The sequence below is a fragment of the Lathyrus oleraceus genome, chromosome 3, assembly GCF_024323335.1.
Source record: "Lathyrus oleraceus cultivar Zhongwan6 chromosome 3, CAAS_Psat_ZW6_1.0, whole genome shotgun sequence".
NCBI classification, from domain to species: domain Eukaryota; kingdom Viridiplantae; phylum Streptophyta; class Magnoliopsida; order Fabales; family Fabaceae; genus Lathyrus; species Lathyrus oleraceus.
This window is the reverse complement of record NC_066581.1, coordinates 234,607,701-234,633,249: the sequence shown is the minus strand read 5'-3', so window position 1 is coordinate 234,633,249 and position 25,549 is coordinate 234,607,701. Positions and strand designations below refer to the sequence as shown.

Below are 25,549 nucleotides of genomic sequence, written 5' to 3'. Positions count from 1 at the left end.
AGTAATAATAGCAGAATCATCTTTATCCCAGAAAGGGAAGTTAGGAGCAGTAACCAGAGGAGGATTTCCTTCAATATGATCAAGCATGTCGCAACATTTTAGAGTGTGTCTGATGAACTGAGACCATTGAAAATAATTTTTGCCGGTAAGCCAATAACCTTTTTGAACGAAAAATCCTTAGCATTAAATGGGGCTGGTGGATTTGTGGGAGGTGGAGGTGGAGGTGGAGGTGGAGGTGGAGGTGGAGGTGGAGGTGGTTGATCGTTAATAATCTCAGCCATTGAAAGGACAATCGAGAGAAAACAAACCAAGAAACAGGATGGGTTAGGGTTTCAAAGATAAGTGAACAAAACAAGAAGCACGATGTGCTACAACACAAAACAACAATGACCCAAACACCCAAAAACAACAACAAACTGCAAACTGCAGTAAAAAAAAGACTCCGCTACAAGGCGGCTAGGGTTTAGGCGGAAGCGAATCCCCCAAAATCGGGAGCTCTTGATACCATGTTGTAAAATATTTTACTGATATATTAAAAAGTGATTCTTACATGTTACATCTACATGCTTTAAATAAGAGAGAATAGAAAACCTAATGGGCTTTGACTAATGGGCCTCATTACTAATAGAAATAATTACTATTCACAATCTAATATTTACAACAGCAATAATCCATATTTGCATGCCTCCTTAAAGAGTAAACTGAAGAAAACTCAGATCCACACCCTGGTTATTATAGAAGGTTCGATGTTGACTAACCAACAAGAGTTTGAAACAAATTTTTTGAACTTCTATGGCAATCTCGTGGGATCTGCAGCCAATAACTTAAGGGGAGTTAATATTATAGCTATAAGACAAGGTAATCGGCTTACACCTGAGCATATCACATACTTCATAGCCCCAATGACTGAAGAGAAAATTGTAAAAGCCCTCAAAGGAATAAGTGACTTGACAACTCCCGGGATAGATGGGTATGGAGCCAAGTTTTTCAAGGCAACTTGGGATATAACTAAAAAGGAAATTATCAATGTTGTCATGGATTTTTTTGAGAAATAGAGGATCTATAGTGAAATTAATAACATTATAGTAACTCTCATTCCAAAATCAACATATGCCAACATGGTGAAAGACTATCCACCAATCTCTTGTTGTACAACCATATACAAGATCATACCCAGAATCATGACCACTAGACTGAGTAAAGTTCTTGGTAGTATCATCCATGAGAGACAAGATGCCTTTGTCCCTGACCATCACATTCAAAATCATATTTTTCTAGTATATTAGTTGATCAAGGGTATAGTATAAAAAGAGGGGGCCCTAGATGTATGCTTCAGATGAAAACTTCAAAAGTCCTATGATACAGTGGAGTGAAGTGCCTTTGAAACAATCCCGAGAGAGCTTATTTTCCCACCCAAATTCATCAGTTAGATAATTCTTACTGTCACCATAATATCTTACAGGTACATGTTCAATGGTGAGTATACTAGTATTTTGAAGGCTAAAAGAGGCTTGGGGACATGTGATCTCATTTCCCCCTTTCTCTTTGTTATTATTATGGAATATCTACATAGGGTGCTACAAAGGCTCAAGAATAATACAAATTTTAAATTTCATTAAAAGTAGGGGTGTTCAAAACCGAACCAACCCAATAGAAAACCGCAAACCAAACCAAACCAAACCAAAACCGCAAAAAAATGCATTTGGTTCGGATGTGTTTGGGCCATCTTTGAACAAAACCGCATGGGTCAGTTTGGTTTGTGGTTCGTATTTTGCAAACCGAACCAAACCGAATCAAACCGCATTATGTTACAACCTAAATTTCACTTAACTCTCATTCAACCCAAACTTAAACCTATTATACCTTAGCCTTACGATTATAAATGATTTTCTCCTCCTCACACTCGGGGTTTCAGTTTTAGCCTTCTCAAATCTCTCACAACAGTATGGCATCTTCTTTTCTAAATACATCTTGAGTCTTCTTGTCTAATCTCTACTCTCTTTATTCTTTATTTTTCACCCTCTCATTTTTATGCAACAATTCTCTCTTCCAATTTAGTTTTTATCGCACCTCTTCTTGTCTAATCTCTCATATGTTCCGTTCTTTCTTTTTCATCTTCACTAATCTCTTATATCCTCTATTTTTTTTCATTATAATATTTTTGATATTGTTTTATGCTATTGTTTTATATTTATTATTTCAGTTTTATCTAATCTAATTTTTACATACTAAATGGGAAGTTGTTGTTCAAATATGATGAGTTTTGTTGTTACTTAGTAGTGTACGAATAACTAAATATAAAGTTATGTTGTCATTTATATGTGTATGTATGACTCAATAATATTTTTTGTAAAAAAATCGAACAAACCGAATAGAACCGAACCGCATTAGTTTGGTTTGGTTTGGTTTGGTTTTATTTCTAAAAGCAAACCGAACCAAACCAAACCGCGTGTTTTTTTCTCTTGCGGTTCGGGTGACTTTTTGTGTCAAAACCGTTCAAACTGCACCGTGAACACCCCTAATTCAAAGTGTGATAAATTAAGTATTATCAATATGAGTTTTGTTGATGATATATTGCTCTTTGCAAGAGGAGATACATATCCATTTATCTTGTTATGCATGCATTTAGAGATTTCTCCAACTCCACTAGGCTATCAGTTAATCCCAATAAATGTAAAATCTACAATGGGAATATGGATGATCACACTAAATAAGAGATTAAGATACTGACTAGCTTCAACGAAAGCCCTCTTACCTTCAGATATATATGTGTTCCTCTAACTAGTAAAAAGTTTCCAGTGGCCCATTGTTTGATCCTGGTTAAAAAAATTGTAGCTAGAATCAAACATTGGAGTGTCAGGCTCCTTCACTTTACTGGCAGAGCTCAATTGATGGGAAGTGTGATCTTTGTAATCACCAACTACTTAATGCAACGTATTCCCCTTCCAAATAAAGTGATAAAATAAGCTGAAGCAATTTGTAGATCTTTTCTCTAGTCTGGAAATGAGAAGATTACTAGAAAATCCCATGTAGCCTAACACAAAATTTTTTTCCTCTAAAAATTAGGGTGACCTTAACATAGTATCTCTTGAGGATTGAAACAAAGCTAACTTGATGAAACTGTTATGGAACCTTTGTGGCAAATTTGATAGTCTTTGGATCAAATGGGTCCATTGCTAATGCATAAAAGAAATGGATATCATGACTATACTTTTCATAAGTTCTTTCTCTTGGATTCTTAAGTCCATTCTAAAACAAAGGCAACTGGTTAATCATTCGCAGGTCTGGAATAACATGCTCCAACAACCTAACTTTCAAATAATGAAATTGTACTATGCTATTAAGAATTAACACCAAGTAGTGAATCAAAAGAAACTGCTATATAGAAAGATAGCTAGACCAAGAGATGTGTTTATCCTCTAGATGGCCTATAAAGATATGCTAGCTACTAAGGAAATGTTACATTGGCTTGAGCTGATAGACAATGATATCAGTTGTTTTTGCAGGAACTAGGAAACACTTCAACATCCTTCATTCTCTTGTCTGGTCTTGAAGAGTATTTGGGACCATGTTCTTAACTGGTTGCAGATCAATCATATACCACAAGGTTGGAAGGAAGAACTTAATTGGATCATTGACAACTCAAGTTGGTTCGATTTCAGTAAACGAGTTTGTGGTTCGACCCACACCCATGAATACCCCTAGACAACATTGTGAATAGTAATACCATATGTTCTTATGCCATGAATACAATTGTGTATAGGACTTGGATAAAACCTAAATTTAGACATCATGTTGGTAGGTTAATGATTTTGGTGCCAAAAGCAAGCATGACATCACTATGGACATAAAGTCCCAAAGTATGAAACCCCAGAAATAGGCTGACCCAACTTAAATGGGATATGATAGCTTCTTTGCGCTCTAACATTCTTGCCAATACATTATCCTTATTATGTTCAAGATTTTAATCTCGAATAAAAAAGATAGGTCCATGAGCAAAATCCCTTGTCATAATAAATCCTGCAATGTATTGATGATGAGTATATAACGCAGCTTGAGTAGTAAAGTTTTCTGTTATAAACGCATAAGCAGGTAACAAATACATGTGTTGAGCTACCAAAGAAGTAATGACCCCTAACGAGGCTAGAGTAAGGACTAGTTGAAAATGAATTAAATTATTGATTGTTTCATAAAGACCATTATGTCCACGCCCCAGTCTACCCCCGGAGGAATATGCTCTTCTAAAATATCTTTTATATTGTGCCCAATACCAAAATTAGTTCTATACATATGAACACCAATGAGAAAAAGAATTACAATAACTAAATGATGATGGGCCATATCGGTAAGCTATAAAATTTGCGTTTGAGGATGGAATCCCCCAAGAAGTGTTAGAATGGCAGTTCCCGCGCCTTACGGAGTACTAAATAAATGATTACTAGAACCAGGGTTTTGAGCATAAAGATTCCACTGACCTGTAAAAAGTGGCCCTAGTCCTTGAGGGTGAGGCAATACACTTAAGAAATTATTCCATTGAACATATTCTCCTTTGGATCCTGGAATAACCACATGGACTAAATGCCTTGCCCAAGCTAAGGAACTGGCTCCAAATAGTACTGACACATAATGATTGAGGCGGGATTCAACATTTTTAAACCACGAAATGCTCGATTTCCATTTCAGTTGTAGGTGTAACCAGCCCGCTAATAAGGATATGAAAGAATGGAATAATAGAAAATAGCCCCAGTATAAAGATTCTCATTAGTACGTAAACCAAGTGTATACCACCACTGATAAACACCAGAATATGCAATATTCACTGGGCTAAGAGAACCCCCTAGAGTAAAAGCTTCTACAGCCAATTGACCAAAATGTGGATCCCAAATTGCATGAGCAATAGGTCTTACATGTAAAGGATCATGTACACATGCCTCAAAATTTCCTTGCCAAGCTACATGGAAGAGATTCCCGGAAGTCCACAGAAAAATTATTGCTAATTGTCTGAAATGAAAAGCAAAAATATTCTGATAAAGACGTACCTCAGTAATATCATGATGACTCTCGAAGTCATGTGCAGTAGTAATACCAAACCAAATACAACGAGTAGTGGGGTCCTGAGCTAAGCCTTGGAAATCTTAATGTCATAATGCTTTTCAGATCCTCCTAGCCATTGTCCTACTACAATAATTCTTGCTAAGAAAAATGCCCACATTGTGGTAATTCCACCCAGAAGGTAATGTGTTACTCTTACAACGTTCATGTACAATGCTTAAGCCTCTAGGCTGAGTAGCAGGAGAACCTTTTAATTTATTATGAACCCAAACGATGGATTCAATAAGTTCTGGCCAATAACCACGCCCACTGAATAGAAACATTAAAACTAAAAGCCCATACAAAATGGACGCCTAAGAAAAAAATACCATATGCAGATAATGAGGAACCATAAGACTGAATTACCTAGGATGCTTGCACCCATAAGAAATCACGAAGCCACCCATTAATTGTAATCGAACTCAACACAAAGTTTCCTTCTGTGATATGAGTTACTACTCCTTGATCATTTATACTTCCCCAAACATCTGACTACATTTTCCAACTGAAATGGAATATTACTACAGAAATTGCATTATACATCCAAAATAATCCTAGGAAGACATGGTCCCAAGCGGATACATGGCATGTCCCCCCTCTTCTAGGTCCATCACAAGGGAAACGAAAACCAAGAATTGCTTTATCTGGTATCAATCGTGAGCTACGAGCAAATAGAACACCTTTTAGGAGTATCAATACCGTCACATGAATTTTTAAATGCATGAATATGATGTACCAAAAGTCCTACGATGGGTAACAAAGCTACTTTGCCGCCCATTTACACTAAATCACCATTGCCCTAAGTAAAACTAGTGCTTGTTGTTGCACCACAGACTTGAAGGTGAGAAAAACAAGAAAGGGGGGGTTTGAATTGTTTGGAAAATAAGCGCTTTTTCAAAATGAAAATCACACAAGGATTTTATACTGGTTCGCTTATAACACAAAGCTACTCCAGTCCACCCGGCCAAGGTGATTTCGCCTTCAACAAGGACTTAATCCACTAATCTTGAACGATTGATTACAAACAACGTCTAAGAGAAAGATCTCTTAGTCCTCTCAAGTATACAGACTACACAGAGTCACTTGAGGAAATAAACAAACAATAGATAAAAGATTTATGTAATCTAAAGTGCTTCTAAGAAAGCAAATATTACAATAGTAAGAACAAAGTGATTCACGTTATAAGCAACAGCTTCGTGAAGATTTAGAGAGCAAGAGTATTTTCTTGAGTGTTTGATGTTTCAGTATATTTTTCCTTGTATGTGTTGTGTACTGAATGTTGATTTGCAGTCCTTTATATAGATCAGTGAGGTAGTAGTTGAAACTGATGAGTAATAAAATGAATTTACGCCATAACATAAATAGCTTCTGCAGGATAACTTTCTCTCCTTGAAATGACTACTTACCACATTTAGTATCTTCTTTATTGAAATTGGAGATTAACGTCTCTTTCTGTATTAGGAAATCCATTTGCAAACCTTTACTTGACTTTAACGTTACTCTTTCATAATTAGCAATTCCATGATCAGAGTCTTCGTGTATCTGAGAATCTTGGAGTCTTGCTTCTGATGTTGATCTGTTTTGGATTCTGATGGATTCTTCAGATAGCGCTGATAAGTTCTGGAGTTTAGAGATAGCGTTGATCAGAGTCAGAACTTCTAGAGCTTACTTCTTGTTCAGATGCTTCTGATACTTTGCTGTTTTGCTCAGAGTTAGACTTTCTTGAACGTGTTTCTACTTCAGATGCTTCTTGTCTTCTGATAATTTGTATCTGATCTGGTTCTGTATCTGATGACATCATCAGATTTCTTCCTTCTTTCTTTAGAACCCTGCACACTTAGAAACTTTTCGTTAGGGTGCCATTTTTGGTTTCATCCTTTGTTATCATCAAAATCATGGAATCTGTTGTAGAACAATTTTTGTTCTTACAATCTCCCCCTTTTTGATGATGACAAAACAATCTTAACTAGCAGATGAAACATATAAAATATCAGATCAGATAGACAAGAGCTCCCCCTGAGATAGTGCTAGGGAGTTCAGAAGTTCTTACCAGAGCTTCTAAGTAAAGAGGTTTCTTGATACCTTCTGCAATTTCTTAAGTCCAGGTTAGATAAAATTATTTTTAAGAAAAATATGTTGCAGAATGCTTAAGGTATTTAGACAATATTTTCATCAGAGCTATTAATGACTTCTCCCCCTTTTTGTCAGAATCAAAAAGACATAGCAAAAAAATAAATAATTGAAGAGAAAAACATTGTATTCAGATAAACAGCAACAGAGGCAAAAGGAACAAGCAAACATCAGAAAATAAAGAAAACAAAGCAACAAAATCCTAAGTGCCTAAGGGTTGGGAGGTGGAGGCAATCTCTGAAGCAACATAGCCAGCATGTTCTGAATGTTCTCGTTGACAGTGTCTTGTTTGTCCATTCTGGCACGGAGTTCATTCTGATCTTGCTTAAGTTCTTTCAGCGTCTGGAGAACCATATGGATAACAGAAGAAGAAGACTCCCCCTGAGTCAGAGTCTGCTGTGCTTCAGCAGCAGCCAGCGATTCAGCTTCAGCAGCAGCTTGTGCTTCAGCTTCCTTTATCCTTAGAATTTCAGCTTCTCTTGCTCTTTCTTCCTCCAGCCTTCTAGCCTCTTCTTCACCTTCTCTTGCTAATCTCTCTTCTTCCAGCCTTCTGGCTTCAGCTTCTCTTGCAAGTCTTTCCTGAAGTCTTGCCTCAGCATCTCTGATGTAGCCATTTCTGACTTGTTCAGAGATGTTCTTCAGTCTAAAAGCCTCAGAGGTCATCCAGCCAATGACTCTGTTCTAGTGTGTCCTTACAGAGTCAGGATCATCACTGACTTCAGAGTTAGTGGTCAGAGACTTGACCTTTTGTACTGAAGCCCCTGCGACCAGCATGATGGCTTCCTCAAGGGTAGGTATAGAAAGGTCAGGTTCAGAGGTATGAGGTGGAGATGTTGGAGGGCTGAGATTTAATGTGAGAGGTTCAGATTCTGCTTCAGGTTGAGGTTCAGATCTTTGGGGTGAAGCGTAAAGAGGGTTTAAGTCTAATGGTTCAGTTTCAGCTTCAGGTTCAGGAGGGGTGATATCAGAGGTGTGGAGGTCAGAGGGTTGAGTTTCAGAGGGTTGGTCTTCAGAAGTAATGTTGGTTGTTTGTTCTGGTGGAGGTGAAGTTGCTTCAGATTGTGTTTGTGTTGGTTGTTGTGAAGCAAGGTTTTGAGCCTGAATTTGGGCTAAGGTTGGAGAGTCAGGGTCAGAGTATTCTTGGTCAGAGGAGATTTGAAGGTATGGGGGTGATTCTGGGGCTGAAGATGATGAAGAGGAAGTGGTAGTGTGAGAAAGATTAACATTTGGTGGAGGTTGTGAAGTTCTGGTGGTTGAAGGTGGGATTTCAGAGGTTGTATAAATGGGTGGTGTTGGGAGAGGATTAGAGGAAGGAGGAGAGGAAACCATCAGAGGTTCAGAGGAAATAGGAGGAACAGACGTACCAGTAGAAATATGCAGAGGAGCTGGAGATCTGCTTCCAAAAGATTCTCCAAGTCTTGCCTTCTTTGCCTGTGAAGTTATCTTCTTCTCAGAGAGACCTCTCTTGTACCTGACGAAGTCTTCTTCTGAATCTAGACAATCGTCGAGGCTGAAGTCAGAGATGTCAACACCTTCATCCAGCAGACGATTAAGATAGATAGCAACCGCATCTCTGGGTTCATTCTTGTAGAACCTAGCAAGACCATGAGGCAGCTTCCTTTGATCTTTCAAGGAATCCCAGGATGTGTCCAGCGTGGGTCTGACTTGAATCTTTTTTATTATTCCCATACTCTTGAGATTTCTGGCGTTCAGAGGCTTCCCAGTATCTATTGCCAGATCTAGCATCAGCTTGGCCTTCTCCAGATGATCTACCAGCCCATTCTCGATGAAAACATCAGATAACAATCTTCCCAGAGGGATGTAGGATCTGGGCTTCATGTTGTTTCTGGTCTCCCTGACAGAGTCTCTTAGGTATCTAAAGAGTAGTGCAGGAAGGCAGATCTTCACACCCTTGTGAATGCAATACAGAATGCACTTCTGATCTGCATTGATGTAATCAAAGGAGTTTGAGGCTGGGCGGTGGTGAATAGTTCCCAGAATGATCTTGAGCCACACTCTGAGGTTCTGATGCAGCTCTTTGTTCTTTGAAGGATTTCCTTCAGTGTTGGGTTTGAAAATGGTTGGATTGATTACTTCAGCAACGCGCCTTGATCTAGGGTTGATGTTGTAAATCCTTTTTCCTCCATCTTTCTCCATGTTCAACAAAGAAGCAATTGACTCTTCAGTAATTACTATCTTTACCCCCAAAACATAGGAGACGATGAAATGGTCATCAACATCTGCAAATCTCCAGAACTCCTTGATGAGAAGTGGGTAAACAGGGCCATAGAGCCTTTGGAAGTAGTTTCCCCAACCTTGTTGACGAAGTTCTTCAGTAAGATCAACTCCATTTCTTCTCAAGTTGTCAAAGTCCACCAGTGTTTCACATAACACATCCAATCCCTCAAAGGGAGTTGCTAGGTTGATGTGAGGTAAACGATCAAGGATATGGGGTTCCTTGTATACTGGAGTAATGGAAACGCATGTAACCATTGGAGTTGAAATGCTTGAAGTTTGCGCAGTGGTGGTGGATTCCATTTGTTGAGAGAAGTTGAAAACTTCTTGTTGTTGAGCATCCATAGTTGAAGAAGAAGATGAAGAGTTTGCAGAAATGCTTCAGAGAGGTTTAGGGTTTTAGAGAGGGTTTGAGAGTGAGTGAGAGTGATAAGTGTGTGAAAAGTGAGAAAAGTGTTTAAATACCCTAAGTTAAAACACATGCAAAACGACACACAATATTGCGTTAGCACAAAGCTCAAGTAAGCACGCTTGGGGGAGAAATGATTATGGCTAATTAATGAATGTCTAATCCCAACAGTATGCATACTACTCGAGGAGATCTCAAACGTTTCCCTTTGATTTTCTTCTGGACAGCTGTCTAGAAGTTCTAGGGTTGGACGCTAAGTGCTCCACGTGTTGATGTATCTGATCTTCAGGAATACCAAATGATTGGTTCCTGGAGATTTCTAACTCAGATATCTTCTTAACTTGGTAGAAGTATCAGAGTCAGAGGCAGAAACACATTTGTTTATGTCAGAGTCTCATTTTACATTTTCAGAGCCACACTTCATTCTGGACAATTTTGAATGTTCAGATTTTCTAAGATAAAAAGAAATCTATCTTCAGCTAGAGGCTTAGTAAAGATATCTGCCCATTGATGATCTGTATCAATGAACTTCAATGTTACTATCCCTTTCTGAACATAGTCTCTGATAAAATGATGTTTTATTTCAATGTGTTTAGCTCTGGAATGTAGAATGGGATTCTTACTTAGACAAATGGCAGCAGTATTATCACAGAAGATAGAAATGTTACTTTCAAAAATTTACAGATCTTCTAACTGATGCTTCATCCAGAGCATCTGAGTTGTGCACAGTGATGCTGAGATATATTCTGCTTCTGCAGTTGATAGAGCGATAGTTGACTGTCTTTTGCTAGCCCAGGAGATTAGATTGTTTCCCAGAAGCTGGCAATTTCCAGATGTGCTTTTTCGTTCTAGTCTATCTCCTGCATAATCTGCATCACAGTAACCAGAAAGTCTATACTCTGATGTTTTCTTATACATCAGGCCCAGGTTAGGAGTTCCTTTCAGATACTTAAGAATTCTCTTAACTGCTGTTAAATGAGATTCTCTAGGATTTGATTGGAATCTGGCACAGAGACAGACACTAAAGAGAATATCAGGACAAGTAGCAGTCAGATAGAGAAGAGAGCCTATCATACCTCGATAGAGCTTCTGACAAACCTTTGAGCTTACTTCTTCTTTTTCAAGAATGCATGTTGGATGCATTGGAGTTTTTGCAGAGTTGCAGTTGGCCATGTCAAATTTCTTCAGAACATCTTTAATATATTTGCTTTGATGAACATATGTAACTTCTGAAGTTTGGTTAATTTGAATTCCCAGAAAGAACTTTAGTTCTTGCATTAGACTCATTTCAAATTCTGCCTGCATTAACTTAGAGAATTCTTGACAAACAGAGGCGTTAACTGAACCAAAAATAATGTCATCAACGTATATCTGGCATATCATGAGATCATTGTTAAGGTTCTTACAGAAAAGTGTGGAGTCAACTTTCCCTCTGATAAAATTGTGTTCCAGAAGAAAATTGCTCAAACGTTCATACCAAGCTCTAGGAGCTTGTTTAAGTCCATATAAAGATTTTTTAAGTTTAAAAACGTGTTCTGGAAAGTTTGGATTTTCAAAACCTGGAGGTTGGTTGACATACACTTCTTCTGATATATAACCATTAAGGAATGCACTCTTGACATCCATTTGATATAATTTAATAGAATGGTTAATAGCAAAAGATACAAGAAGACGAATAGATTCTAACCTTGCGACTGGAGCAAAAGTTTCATTATAATCAATACCTTCTTGTTGACTATAACCTTGAGCTACCAGTCGAGCTTTGTTTCTGATGACTTCTCCTTTCTCATTCAGCTTGTTTCTGAATACCCATCTGGTTCCAATAACGTGAGTGCCTCTGGGCTTTGGAACAAGATCCCAGACATCATTCTTTGTGAATTGATCTAATTCTTCTTGCATGGTTGAAACCCAGTCGTTATCTTGAAGTGCTTCATCACAGGACATAGGCTCAATCAGAGACACTAGTCCCAGAGGAGTATCTTCAGAGGTCCTGAAGGTAGATCTGGTTCTGACAGGTTCGTCCTTGTTTCCCAGAATCAAATCTTCAGATACCTTAATACGACTTTTGACTTTCTTTGGGATTTCTGGGGATTTTATTTCTTCAGAGTTCTGAATGACAGTTGCTTCTGGATTTTTATCAGATCCTGCAAGAGTGATTTCTAAATCTGCAAAATTTTCAACTAGCTTTGACTTTTCAGGGTCAAGCTTATCATCAAATCTGACATGAATTGATTCTTCCACAATTTTGGTTTCTGTGTTGTATACTCTGTAGCCTTTAGAGCGTTCTGAGTATCCTAACATAATACCTTTCTGTGCTTTGGAATCAAACTTGTTCAGATGTTCTTTAGTGTTTAAAATAAAGCAAGAACATCCAAAAGGATGAAAATATGAAATGTTTGGTTTTCTTCCTTTACACAGTTCATAGGGAGTCTTTTCCAGAATGGGTCTTATAGAGATTCTATTCTGAATGTAACACGCTGTGTTTACGGCTTCTGCCCAAAAATGCTTTGCCACATTAGTTTCATTGATCATGGTTCTGGCCATCTCTTGGAGTGTCATATTCTTCCTCTCTACAACTCCATTTTGTTGTGGATTTCTAGGGCAGGAGAAATCATGGGATATTCCATTAGAGTCAAATAATTCTTCAAAATCTTTGTTTTCAAATTCTCCACCATGATCACTTCTGACTCTAACAATTTTAGCATCAAATTCTTTTTGCACTTTGGAGCAGAAACTAGTGAATACAGAGTGAGACTCACTCTTGTGCTTTAGGAATTTTACCCATGTCCAGCGACTGTAATCATCAACAATGACTAGTCCATACTTCTTTCCATTAACTGATGCTGTTTTCACAGGACCAAATAAGTCAATGTGAAGAAGTTCCAGAGGCTTAGAGGTAGAAACAACATTTTTCTTTTTAAAGGATGTTTTTGAAAATTTTCCTTTCTGACATGCTTCACACAGAGCATCTAAAGAAAACTTCAGTTTAGGTAGGCCTCTGACTAACTCGAGTTTAGTTAGCTGAGAAAGTTTCCTCATGCTAATGTGGCCCAAGCGTCTATGCCATACCCATTGCTCTTCGTGAACCGACATCAGACATTTAACATTTTGTTTTTTTAAATCAGAAAGATTAATTTTATAAATGTTGTTTTTCCTCTTGCCTGTGAAAAGGACAGAGCCATCGTTTTGATTAATGGCTTTACATGTTTTTTGATTAAAGATTACATCATAACCGTTATCACTTAATTGACTTATGGATAATAAGTTATGCATTAATCCTTCTACATAAAGGACATCAGATATAGAGGGAAGAGTACCATTACCAATAGTTCCGGAGCCTCTGATCCTTCCTTTCCGATCTCCTCCGAAGCCTACAAATCCAGCGTCTTTAAGTTCCAGACTTTGGAACATAGACTTTCTTTCCGTCATGTGTCGCGAGCATCCAGAGTCCAGGTACCATGACTGGTGTCTGAACTTTGCTGCATAGGATATCTGCAACATAGACAATCTTATCCTTTGGTACCCAGGATCTCTTGGGTCCTTTCAGATTAGTTTTCCCAGAGTTTCTTATAACTTTGGGTTTTCTAGCATTTTTAAATTTTTGTTCTTGTGTGTGTGTGTAATGATATGAAAAGGGAGATTTAAGTTGGTCACTGGTAGAAGTTTTATCTTCCTTAGGATCATACCCAATTCCCTTTTTATTGTTCTGACTGACTCCATAAATCATGGATGCCATAATACTCCTACCTATTCCATTTTTCAGAAATTCTTGAAAGGCTTCTTCGTATTCAAAAATAATTTTATTTGAAGTTTGTGGTGCTTGAGACAACGCTTCTTCTAATTCTAAGCTTTTTCTTTTTGCTCCATCTCTTTCTAGTGTTAAAGATCTGATTGTATCTTCTCGTGCTAGAATTGTCATCTCAACTTCACTACATTCTTCAAATTTTGCTTTAAGATAGCCTTTAATGTTTTTAAACTTTTGTTTTAATTTCTGATATGAGCTAAGAGTTTCTGACAAACAAGATTCTAGATCAGATCGAGAAAGTTCAGAAAATACCTCTTCAGATTCTTCATCTGAGCTACTCCTGGATGTGGTAGCCATAAGTGCCACATTGGCCTGTTCATCAGAGTCAGATTCCGATGATCCAGATTCACTATCATCCCAGGTAGCCATCAGTCCTTTCTTTGTCCTGAAGGTATTTTTCTTGAAGCTTTCTTTTCTAGAGTTGTCTTTCTTTAGCTTGGGGCATTCATTCCTGTAATGACCTGTTTCTTTACATTCATAACAGGTAATATCTTTGTTAGATTTACCTTTTGAAGTTGATTCTGGTCGATCCCCTCTGGGTCTTGGTCTTCTGAAGTTGTTGTTCCTCTTTTTCCAGAGTTGCTTAACTCTTCTGGTTAGTAGGGACAATTCTTCTTCATCATCAGAGTCTTCTGGTTCAGAGTTGTCAGCATCTTCAGTTTCTGCCTGGAGAGCTTTGGTTCTGTCAAGTTTGCGTCTTTCAGGTCTGGACTTTAATGCTACAGACTTGTTCCTTTTCTGAGGCTCATCTTCCTCTAGTTCTATCTCATGGCTTCTGAGAGAACTGACAAGTTCTTCAAGGCTAATATTGTTCAGATCCTTTGACAGCTTCAGAGCAGTAACCATAGGTCTCCATTTCTTTGGCAGACTTCTGACTATCTTTTTGACATGGTCTGCAGTTGTGTATCCTTTGTCTAGAACCTTGAGACCTGCAATCAGAGTTTGGAATCTAGAGAACATTGCCTCTATGGCTTCATCATCCTCCATTTTGAAGGCTTCATATTTCTGGATAAGCGCCAGAGCCTTTGTCTCTTTGACTTGAGAGTTTCCTTCATGAGTCATCCTTAGAGAGTCAAGTATGTCTTTGGCTGTTTCTCTGTTGGTGATCTTTTCATACTCGTTGTAAGATATAGCATTTAGGAGTATGGTTCTGGCCTTGTGATGATTCTTGAAAACTCGTTTCTGATCATCTGACATCTTACTTCTGGGAACTTCAGCTCCATCCTCTGTGACAGGAGGTTTGTATCCATCTGTGACAATGTCCCAGAGTTCAGCATCATAGCCTAGAAAGAAACTTTCAATTCTATCTTTCCAGTAATCGAATTTCTCTCCATCAAAGACAGGAGGCTTAGCATTATAACTATCCTTTTCATTTGTGTGGGCCATAGTTTTTCTCTTTCTGGATCTCTCTACACTGTTAAGTGTTTGATTAGAAAATCAATAACAGAGCCGGAGCTCTGATACCAATTGAAGGTGAGAAAAACAAGAAAGGGGGGGTTTGAATTGTTTGGAAAATAAGCGCTTTTTCAAAATGAAAATCACACAAGGATTTTATACTGGTTCGCTTATAACACAAAGCTACTCCAGTCCACCCGGCCAAGGTGATTTCGCCTTCAACAAGGACTTAATCCACTAATCTTGAAAGATTGATTACAAACAACGTCTAAGAGAAAGATCTCTTAGTCCTCTCAAGTATACAGACTACACAGAGTCACTTGAGGAAATAAACAAACAATAGATAAAAGATTTATGTAATCTAAAGTGCTTCTAAGAAAGCAAATATTACAATAGTAAGAACAAAGTGATTCACGTTATAAGCAACAGCTTCGTGAAGATTTAGAGAGCAAGAGTATTTTCTTGAGTGTTTGATGTTTCAGTATATTTTTCCTTGTATGTGTTGTGTACTGAATGTTGATTTGCAGTCCTTTATATAGATCAGTGAGGTAGTAGTTGAAACTGATGAGTAATAAAATGAATTTACGCCATAACATAAATAGCTTCTGCAGGATAACTTTCTCTCCTTGAAATGACTACTTACCACATATAGTATCTTCTTTATTGAAATTGGAGATTAACGTCTCTTTCTGTATTAGGAAATCCATTTGCAAACCTTTACTTGACTTTAACGTTACTCTTTCATAATTAGCAATTCCATGATCAGAGTCTTCGTGTATCTGAGAATCTTGGAGTCTTGCTTCTGATGTTGATCTGTTTTGGATTCTGATGGATTCTTCAGATAGCGCTGATAAGTTCTGGAGTTTAGAGATAGCGTTGATCAGAGTCAGAACTTCTAGAGCTTACTTCTTGTTCAGATGCTTCTGATACTTTGCTGTTTTGCTCAGAGTTAGACTTTCTTGAACGTGTTTCTACTTCAGATGCTTCTTATCTTCTGATAATTTGTATCTGATCTGGTTCTGTATCTGATGACTGAAGGAGAATTGCGACCCAAAGCGCAGCGGAAATTAAAAATTTCTCCTTTAGAGATCCTTACGACTGGTCATGATCAGTGATAGAATATTTACCTCTTGTGACGACTGAAACCTTTGGTGCAGATCTCTTGTGACGATCAAAACCTTTGATGCAGATCCACGAAGCGATCACGAACGTTGAACGATGACAACGTCTCTACTCAGTCCACACGAACGGGTTCCTTCAATCTCAGTGCTAGCTGGTACGAATGAAGGCTTTGAGTGAGAGAGAGAGAGAGTGATAGAAAACGAAAATAATGCAACCGCAATTTTTGCTTCTGCACAAGGGTTCTATTTATAGAACCACTTGTGTGGGCTTCAAGCTAAAAGCCCACTTAAGTGTATTTTGGCCCATATCTTATAATATGCCCAAAATCACTTAAGCTCATGGTACCTTACCATATTTCGTATTCTACTCAAGTACACCGTACCTTACGATGTTCTATAATTCACTTAAGGGCACCGTACCTTACGGTATTCCTCAGTTACTCTATCTCTCATCAATCCGTCCTTTGTGTGTGACCCTGTAGGTTTTCGTGACGTTGGCAATTATATTAAATCACGCATTTAACATAATAAACAGTGAGCGGTATCTAGCAACACATCACTGCTACCCAAGACACGAAAATGTCAAGTGATCTGACAATTCCTTCCGTGATAATAATTATGTGTATAATTACCCCTTTGCCCTTATGTCTATATTGAACACAAGGCATAGACCATGTCATCCTTGTCCAGTTCAATATTGGGCCCATAGACATTTATCCTGTTATGCAGGATGGGCAAATTCCATCTAGGTCACTCATGTCCCTCAGCATGCTTTGTGGAGTACCCATCAACTGTCTTTATGGTTATCCAGTTACGGACAACGTTGGATCAGCAATAAAGCACTCGACTCTACATCTAGGATCCATAGTGGTTTCAGGTCGAAGAGTGGAATACACTATTATCACCATGAGAATAACTTATGACACCTTGCATAACTTTCTATATAGTATTCTCATAGCGGGTCAATCCGGTATAAATATTACTCCTAATATTCATACCTATGTTTAAGACTTGATAACTCTTTATCCATGATCCATGAGATGTGATCATCAGTCTACAAACATAATAGTCTTAATGCTTTAATGTTATCCCACTTCACACTAAAGCTCGACTACGGATACTTTAGGAATAATGTCCTTATGTTTAATGTGTTCTCATGATTAAGTCACACTTAATACATTAAACGAACTATCTATTCCAGGGACTTTATTAATCAACCATAATAAAGAGAATGCCTTTTATTATTCGATACAAGTACCAAAATGTATTGGCCTCTAGGGCTTACATAATTAGCAATTCCATGATCAGAGTCTCTTTCTGTATTAGGAAATCCATTTGCAAACCTTTACTTGACTTTAACGTTACTCTTTCATAATTAGCAATTCCATGATCAGAGTCTTCGTGTATCTGAGAATCTTGGAGTCTTGCTTCTGATGTTGATCTGTTTTGGATTCTGATGGATTCTTCAGATAGCGCTGATAAGTTCTGGAGTTTAGAGATAGCGTTGATCAGAGTCAGAACTTCTAGAGCTTACTTCTTGTTCAGATGCTTCTGATACTTTGCTGTTTTGCTCAGAGTTAGACTTTCTTGAACGTGTTTCTACTTCAGATGCTTCTTATCTTCTGATAATTTGTATCTGATCTGGTTCTGTATCTGATGACATCATCAGATTTCTTCCTTCTTTCTTTAGAACCCTGCACACTTAGAAACTTTTCGTTAGGGTGCCATTTTTGGTTTCATCCTTTGTTATCATCAAAATCATGGAATCTGTTATAGAACAATTTTTGTTCTTACAAGACTATCGTGCCAGATGCTAAAGCATGAGTATTTTGTATCCATTGAGCAAAGACAAATTGTAATTATATAGCGGTATCTGAAAACATATCTTGAGGGCGCCCTAAATCACTTGTGGTATCATTATGAATATACAACCCAAAATTGTGAAAGCCTAAAAAGATGCACACCCAGTTGAGATGTGATATGATTGTATCATAATGTCTAAGAACACGATCTTATAGATCGTTGTATCATAGTCTCTTACCATAAAAATGGTTGCATGTGCAGTAACACCAACTATGAGAAATCCCCCAATCCACATGTGTGAACAATGATAGTTGTGTACCATAGTCAGTAGCTAGGTATGGATAAGGGGGCATAACATACATCTGGTGAGCTACAATATTGGTCAAAGACCCTAACATAGCTAGGTTAATAGATAATTGAGCATGCCATGACGTTGTTAGGATCTCATATAGACCTTTATGACCCTGGCTTGTAAATGGACCTTTATGGGCTTCTAAAATATCTTTTATACCATGACCAATACCCCAGTTAGTTCTATACATATGATCCATAATGAGAAAAATAATTGCAATAGCTAAATGATGATGTGCAATATCAGTCAGCCATAAATCACCAGTTAGTGAGTCTAATCCTCCACGAAAAGTAAGAAAGTCTGCGTATTTTGACCAATCCAAGGTAAAAAATGGGGTTGCTCCCTCAGCCAAACTTGTATAAAGTTAAGCCAAAAGATCCTGATTCAAGATAAATTCATAAGGAAATGGGATCTCTTTGGGATCTACTCCAGCATTTAGAAATTGGTTAATTGGTAAAGATACATGTACTTGATACCCTGCCCAAGAAAGAGACCTAAGTCCTAGTAAACCGGCCAAATGGTGATTCAACATGGATTTTACATCTTGAAACCAAACTAATTTTGGAGAAACTTTGTGATAATGAAATCAACCAACAAAAATCATTAAGGTTGCAAGACCAATACATCGATTGCAGTACAATAGAGTTGTAATTCACTAGTTATTTCAGATGCTCGCAAAATATGGAAAAAAAAACCCAGAGATTATTTGTATTCCGCAGAAACCTACCCCTACATCACCATTCAATATTTCTTGGCCTACTATTGGCCAAACCACCTAGGCACTAGGTCGAATGTGAGTAGGATCATTTAGCTATGCTTCATAATTGGAAAAACGAGCACCATGGAAATACATCCCACTCAGCCAAAGAAAGATAATGAAGAGTTGTCCTAAATGAGCACTAAATACTTTTCGAGAAATCTCCTCTAAATCACTAGTATGGATATCGAAATCATGAGCATCGGCATGTATGTTCCAGATCTAAGTAGTAGTATCAGATCCCTTAGCTATTTTTCCTGAGAAATGACCAGGTTTTTCCCATTGCTCGAAAGACCTTTTTATGGGATCCCTATCTACCATAATTTTGACTTCTGGATCTACCAAAATTTGTACTTTTGTTTCCGACGAATGGATAATCATCAAGTCCTTCTATTTCTGGACAACACATTCAAAGAGACCCGCCAACATAAAATATAATTAGTGAACTTATGAGAAATATTTATATTGAATATCTTTCTCCCATCTATCTATTATATATTTTCTTGAGTTATTCAATAGAACAATTAGGATCCGAAAGTGAATCTGGGTCAAGTATTCGGATCTATTATGACATAGTAGTGAGGCGCTCAACATACCCTTTTATCTGACTGATGGTGACAATAAACTATAAAAAAATTCAATATTATATATATATATATATAAATGGATTCTCTCTATATTTTATTCTCTATTAGATAATAAAATATAGACAATAATATTAGAATTAGAATAAAAATAAAAGAAAATTGAGGATCAATTAAAATGTGAATAGGATGAATTGGTTTCTAATAATATAATTCATGAAGGAAATAAAAATATTTCTAGAATTTTATTCGATAGGAAATATAGAAATATCTACCAAAATTTGTACTTTTGGTTCCGACGAATGGATAATCATCAAGTCCTTCTATTTCTGGACAACACATTCAAAGAGACCCGCCAACATAAAACATAATTAGTGAACTTATGAGAAATATTTATATTGAATATCTTTCTCCCATCTATCTATTATATATTTTCTTGAGTTATTCAATAGAACAATTAGGATCCGAAAGTGAATCTGGGTCAAGTGTTCGGATCTATTATGACATAGTAGTGAGGCGCTCAACATACCCTTTTATCTGACTGATGGTGACAATAAACTATAAAAAAATTCAATATTTAATATATATATATATATATATATATATATATATATATATATATATATATATATATATATATATATATATATATATATATATATATATATATATATATATATATATATATAAATGGATTCTCTCTATATTTTATTCTCTATTAGATAATAAAATATAGACAATAATATTAGAATTAGAATAAAAATAAAAGAAAATTGAGGATCAATTAAAATGTGAATAGGATGAATTGGTTTCTAATAATATAATTCATGAAGGAAATAAAAATATTTCTAGAATTCAATTCGATAGGAAATATAGAAATATCTTTTTTGGGGGTTGTCGAAGATCCTTTTTGGTATGTAGTCTGATCATTTTATTTAAAACAAAGACCCGAAATACAAATCATTTTTCCATTTTTCTTCTTCAATCATTGCATTGGTAAGAAATAAGAAGTCATGTTTCAGTAGAATTAGTCACTTAGACTTAGTGTTTTTACATAAATTATAAGTAAAAAGGCAGTAGGAACTAGAATGAAGAGTGCAGTAGCTATATCTGTGAGAATATTTACTTTCATAATCTCTATGTTTTATTTCTCTTTAATTTCTAATAAATCTTCAGAATTTAATATCATAGAAATGAAAAATCTTTCGTCACTAAATTCAATGATATAAATAAGATCCTGATGATATCCAAATAAGAAAATGACTTTATGATGCAATCAAAAAGTCATTTTTCTTTCTTTGTATGAACCTTTCCTTTAAACTAAAAAAAGAAAGAAAAAAGGATACCCGGTAGAAATTATATATATATATATATATATATATATATATATATATATATATATATATATATATATATATATATATATATATATATTTTATTTCCTTTCAATACACGAAATCCATTGATATTTTTTGGATCGAATTTGTATCCATCGAGACTGACAGGACTCGAACCTGCAACTTCCGTCTTGATAGGACGGTGCTCTGACCAATTGAACTACAATCTAGAGAAAAATTTGTATAACATACATACATATTCTTACAATTGCATCCAAACTCGTTATTTTTCTATTTGAGATTCGAACCACCGTAAAAAAGGCTCACTTCTATATATATTCCTATTTTGATGGGTCTGCATTTTATCGACACAAATGACTCACATCGCAATTCGTTTGTTATTGCCAACTTTATTTAAAAAGAAATGAATCAACGAAACAAAACAAAAAAAGAGTCAATTTTGTTTTTTTAACTTTAACCCTTTCTTTAGACTTTAAACTTACCGATCCCGGTAGAAATTTTACAAAATCCAAATTTGTGAAAAAAGTATGGAAGTAATATGGAAAAAAGACATAGGACTCGAGATTCTAATCTTCTGTATTCGAATCCATTTGTGATTTTAAGAAAACATCAAATGGATTCTATGATTCATGGTGGATCCATAAATATTTTTGGGCCGAGCTAGATTTGAACCAGCGTAGACATCAACGAATTTACAGTCTGTCCCTATTAACTGCCCGGGCATCGATCTAAGAAGAATCCAATTTAGTCTTTATTGATAATCCCTGATCCATTTTCTTTCGCAGTATCCTACCCTCAGGGAAGTCGAATCCCGGTTGCTTCCTTGAAAGAGAGATGTCCTAAACCGCTAGACAATGGGGGCATCCTTGCCCGACCTCCATTCTACTATGGTCATGGTATGACCAGTTTTTTGAAATTGCCAATATAATGATTTGATCAGAAGGATCTTCCCATCTTTCAAAATTCCTTACAATTTTTTGATTTATCCTTTCGATTTCAAAATTGTTCATTCCAATCACCAATCTATAATTCAACGAAATACAAAATAAAACGAAATAATGCAAAAGAAACCAAAATAAACATAAAATCCTTTCTAGAAAGGATTGATTTGCTAGAACATGGGGCATTAACACCTTATTTCTTTCACTTTCATTCAATTGTCTATTTTTTCTCTTGTATAACTTGATATGATTCTTGTATTGTTTTTGGATTAGTAATACAATTTGCTCCTTTCCAAAAAAATAAAAGTCAATGGTACTTCTCAACAAATCCTTAGACATTACACAATACAAACACCACAATCCCACTCCCCCTCGGAGAAAGAGAGAGATAAATAGGAGAGAGGGAGAAAGAAATAACATTATTTCCTGAGTGCTGGTTGAAATTCTCACGTCAAAAGAACCAACTAAAACTTCCTCCCAATTTCAGTGAAAAGGTAAAATTTAGCATTGGTTGAAAGCATGGGTGTAAACATAATTGACCCGGCTAGTTACCAGTTCTCTTTTGCTTCAGTTCTTCACTCAACTTTGTCAGGATGAACCTCATTTTTGGGTTCATATTCGGAGCGAGGTGTCTCTGTCCGTATAATATCATCATCTTCGTCGAAGTTTGAATAAGTTGCTTCACCACCAGATGATCCATCCTCAGAACCATTCGTTGAATGCAATGTTTCATTAGCATCCATGCTAAAAAAACTAGGACTTGAACCGCCAGAATCAATCAAACCAGACACCCTTTTGTCATTTTCTCTCATTTTTTTACCATAAGCTTCATAGTTCATTCCAACTTTATTATTTCCACCAAAACAGGCTTCTAGAGTCTCCATGTCAAAGAGTTCTTCCATCATTACTCGGCTCTTTGGGTGGTCAGGGTAAGCAAATATCACCTTTTTGTAAGTCTTGGGTTCAAGAAACGGCTTCACCATCTGATCCAAAGAATGCACACTTATCAAACACAGGAAAAAGTATAATTGACAAGCATATATACATATATTTTTGAAATCAACCCCACCAAAAGAGATTAAAAAAAAGTTGGTTTTAAAGAAAGGCGAGATTATGAGATTATGAGATTATGAGATTATGAGATTATGAGATTATGATATCATACCGTCCAAAATGACTCGAACAATTTTGGTGGATTGTACAAGACTGCAAGGCCCAACCTTTCTGGGTAATGATTCTGCAGGACTTGAGCAGTATCTCGGGTGACCTTTACTGATATACACGATGTGCTCCACCCTTGAAAATCTATTAGCCAGACCATCTGTTCTTGTGTAGAAGGTGGATTAGAAATAGCATTCTCCAAACAGTAAACGAGGTACTTGATCTGTACCATTGCCAAACTTGGATTCTACATTGGATAACTAAAGACTTAGTTACAAGATTGAATCATCAATTATAATAACAATGACATCTACAAAACGAGAAGGATCAAGTATAATTCGATCCCCGCAACTGGGATCAGGAGGGGACTGAAATCACTTATAGCAGAACTGACCTCCGAACCAAATTAGTTGGTCCAGTAGACCAGATACTGACGGTGAAAACAAAAACAGAAGGAATGAATTCTCATCAAGGTATTTAGATTACCTGAAGTCCAGCTTTAATGACAAAAACAACCCTTCCTTGCTTGTCCAAATAATCAGCCTTATATAACCTTCCCTTGAGAGCTTCTTTAGCTACATCATCCTGATTGTATGAAGTACAATAGATAACAGTCTTTTAGTTGCACTGATCTACTAATCGATAAGTAACTGATCACTATTTAAAACCACCCGATTATGGTCAGGAATGTTATCCTGAAATCGGGTACTCGGAATAAAATCTAACAAAGAATATTACTTGTTTGCAATAAAAATTAAAACTGTAAAGTGATAGATCTTTCATTTGTAAAACTAAAGCTAACAACTTTATTTAACTGTTCTTCACTGGGATTGAGCTATATTTATGTAAGTTTCCAAGTTTGTACTCATTAACCATACCAAAAGGCACTAGCATATTCTCTTGTTTATATAATGTTTTTAGAAAACGTAGAGAAAAAGTAACATTTGATTCACACCCATTGAATCTTCTCAGGCTTGAACTCCAGCCTCCATTTTAGGGTTCCTCTCAACATCTTTGCAGCCTTCATAGTATTATAGTTTCGTGCTTTAAGAAACCTTAGCACCGACGCATCCGAGCATATAGTCGGGAACTTATCGGCAATTGGACCAATTATCTTTCTGGTTTCTTCGATCTGAAAAGAACAAAGAAAATCAAACAATTTGATACTTCAAAGTATCTTCAGAAAATAGCATCACTACAACACTACCCTAAATGTATTCAATGCCTAACAAATATCTCAAATACATGCAAACTTTTGAATAGTAAAATTTAGCACTTTCATAAAATAGGGCAGAATTAATGTATAGTACCTTGATCTGCTGCTCTTCCGGAGATAATTTTTTTTCAGTCAGACTCTCCTTCAATTTCTTAAACGACATCTTTCTTTCCAAATCTTAATCAAGCTAAAACATCCTGAAAATAGGTAAAACAAAATAAAAAATTATTATATACAAGCCCTAGGAAAATCAAAATAGTAATAACAACATAAATAATTTTCTCAATTTTTTTTCTCTAAATTGTGTATTTCCAAACTAAATCTTGAATCATAAATCATTTGAAACAAAATTGCATGGCACAATTCAAAATCATTTATGAATATAGTAATATATATGATTAATTCAAACGAGCATTATTGCGTAACATCTATGATTAAACACAATCCAATTTTCCTATTTTTCTTTTTTGATTTCGGTAACAGACCTTTTTCTCAGATGTAAAATTCATCTTCATCTATGATTCATCGTTCATTCATTAATTCATTCCTCAAATGAATTTCATATCCAATGCAGAAAATCGATAAATGAATGGAACAAGAAAAACGGTTATAATAAGCAATTTTTGCACGTAAAACTATATGTTAAGATGATATAAATTGTTACCGTGGAATAGAAGAAGGAACCGGTTGTTGAGAGAAATGAATAAGAAGGAAAATAAGAAATGTGGATCGTGAAGAAGGAAAGGAAATGGGAAACGACACGTGGCTACGATAGAGAAACCAGTGGAACAGAATGTGTTGAAATGCGGGAGAGTTTTTCAAACGAATAATTTTTTACTATACGCAAAGATTTAGAAAAGTATTGAAGATTGATTTTGATATCTCATATCTCAGATTTTATATTTATTCTATAAGAAATAACTATTTAATCTTTCACATATATGAAACAGAACATTCGGTGAATTTTTTAATATCCAATTGGTTTTTTTTCTTAAATGTGATTTGACGATTCATGTGGATGTAAGCGAAAAAGTAAAATATTTAGGTTCTGGAGACAATTTGATCTTTAAATTTTTAATTATAAAATAAAAACTTACATTTTTTTATTAAACATAAAAACTTAGTTTGATGTACAATTATCTTTTGATTTTTTTAAAAAGAAGTTTCGTATATTGAAAAGAAGAAGTTTAA

General features: G+C 36.1%; 1 protein-coding gene and 1 pseudogene across 3 annotated transcripts; both read right to left on the bottom strand.

Annotated features, from left to right (window-relative positions):
• Window positions 1-5,119: 5,119 nt before the first annotated feature.
• Window positions 5,120-19,479, bottom strand: LOC127130616 (photosystem I P700 chlorophyll a apoprotein A1-like; annotated as a pseudogene).
• Window positions 19,480-22,159: 2,680 nt separating this feature from the next.
• LOC127126547 (uncharacterized) lies at window positions 22,160-25,169 on the bottom strand. Of its 3 annotated transcripts, none has more exons than XM_051055487.1 (6): window positions 25,023-25,169; window positions 24,453-24,555; window positions 24,098-24,274; window positions 23,629-23,727; window positions 23,147-23,389; window positions 22,160-22,964 (listed from the first exon to the last, which is right to left on the bottom strand). In XM_051055487.1, the coding sequence occupies exons 2-6, from the start codon at window positions 24,519-24,521 to the stop codon at window positions 22,557-22,559; spliced, it is 996 nt and encodes a 331-aa protein (XP_050911444.1). In that variant the 5' UTR covers window positions 24,522-24,555; window positions 25,023-25,169; the 3' UTR covers window positions 22,160-22,556. The 3 variants fall into 3 exon arrangements, with proteins under 3 accessions (XP_050911444.1, XP_050911446.1, XP_050911445.1); XM_051055489.1 differs by having other exon boundaries at window positions 23,147-23,302; XM_051055488.1 differs by lacking the exon at window positions 25,023-25,169 and adding an exon at window positions 24,844-25,009.
• Between the last annotated feature and the right edge of the window lie 380 nt (window positions 25,170-25,549).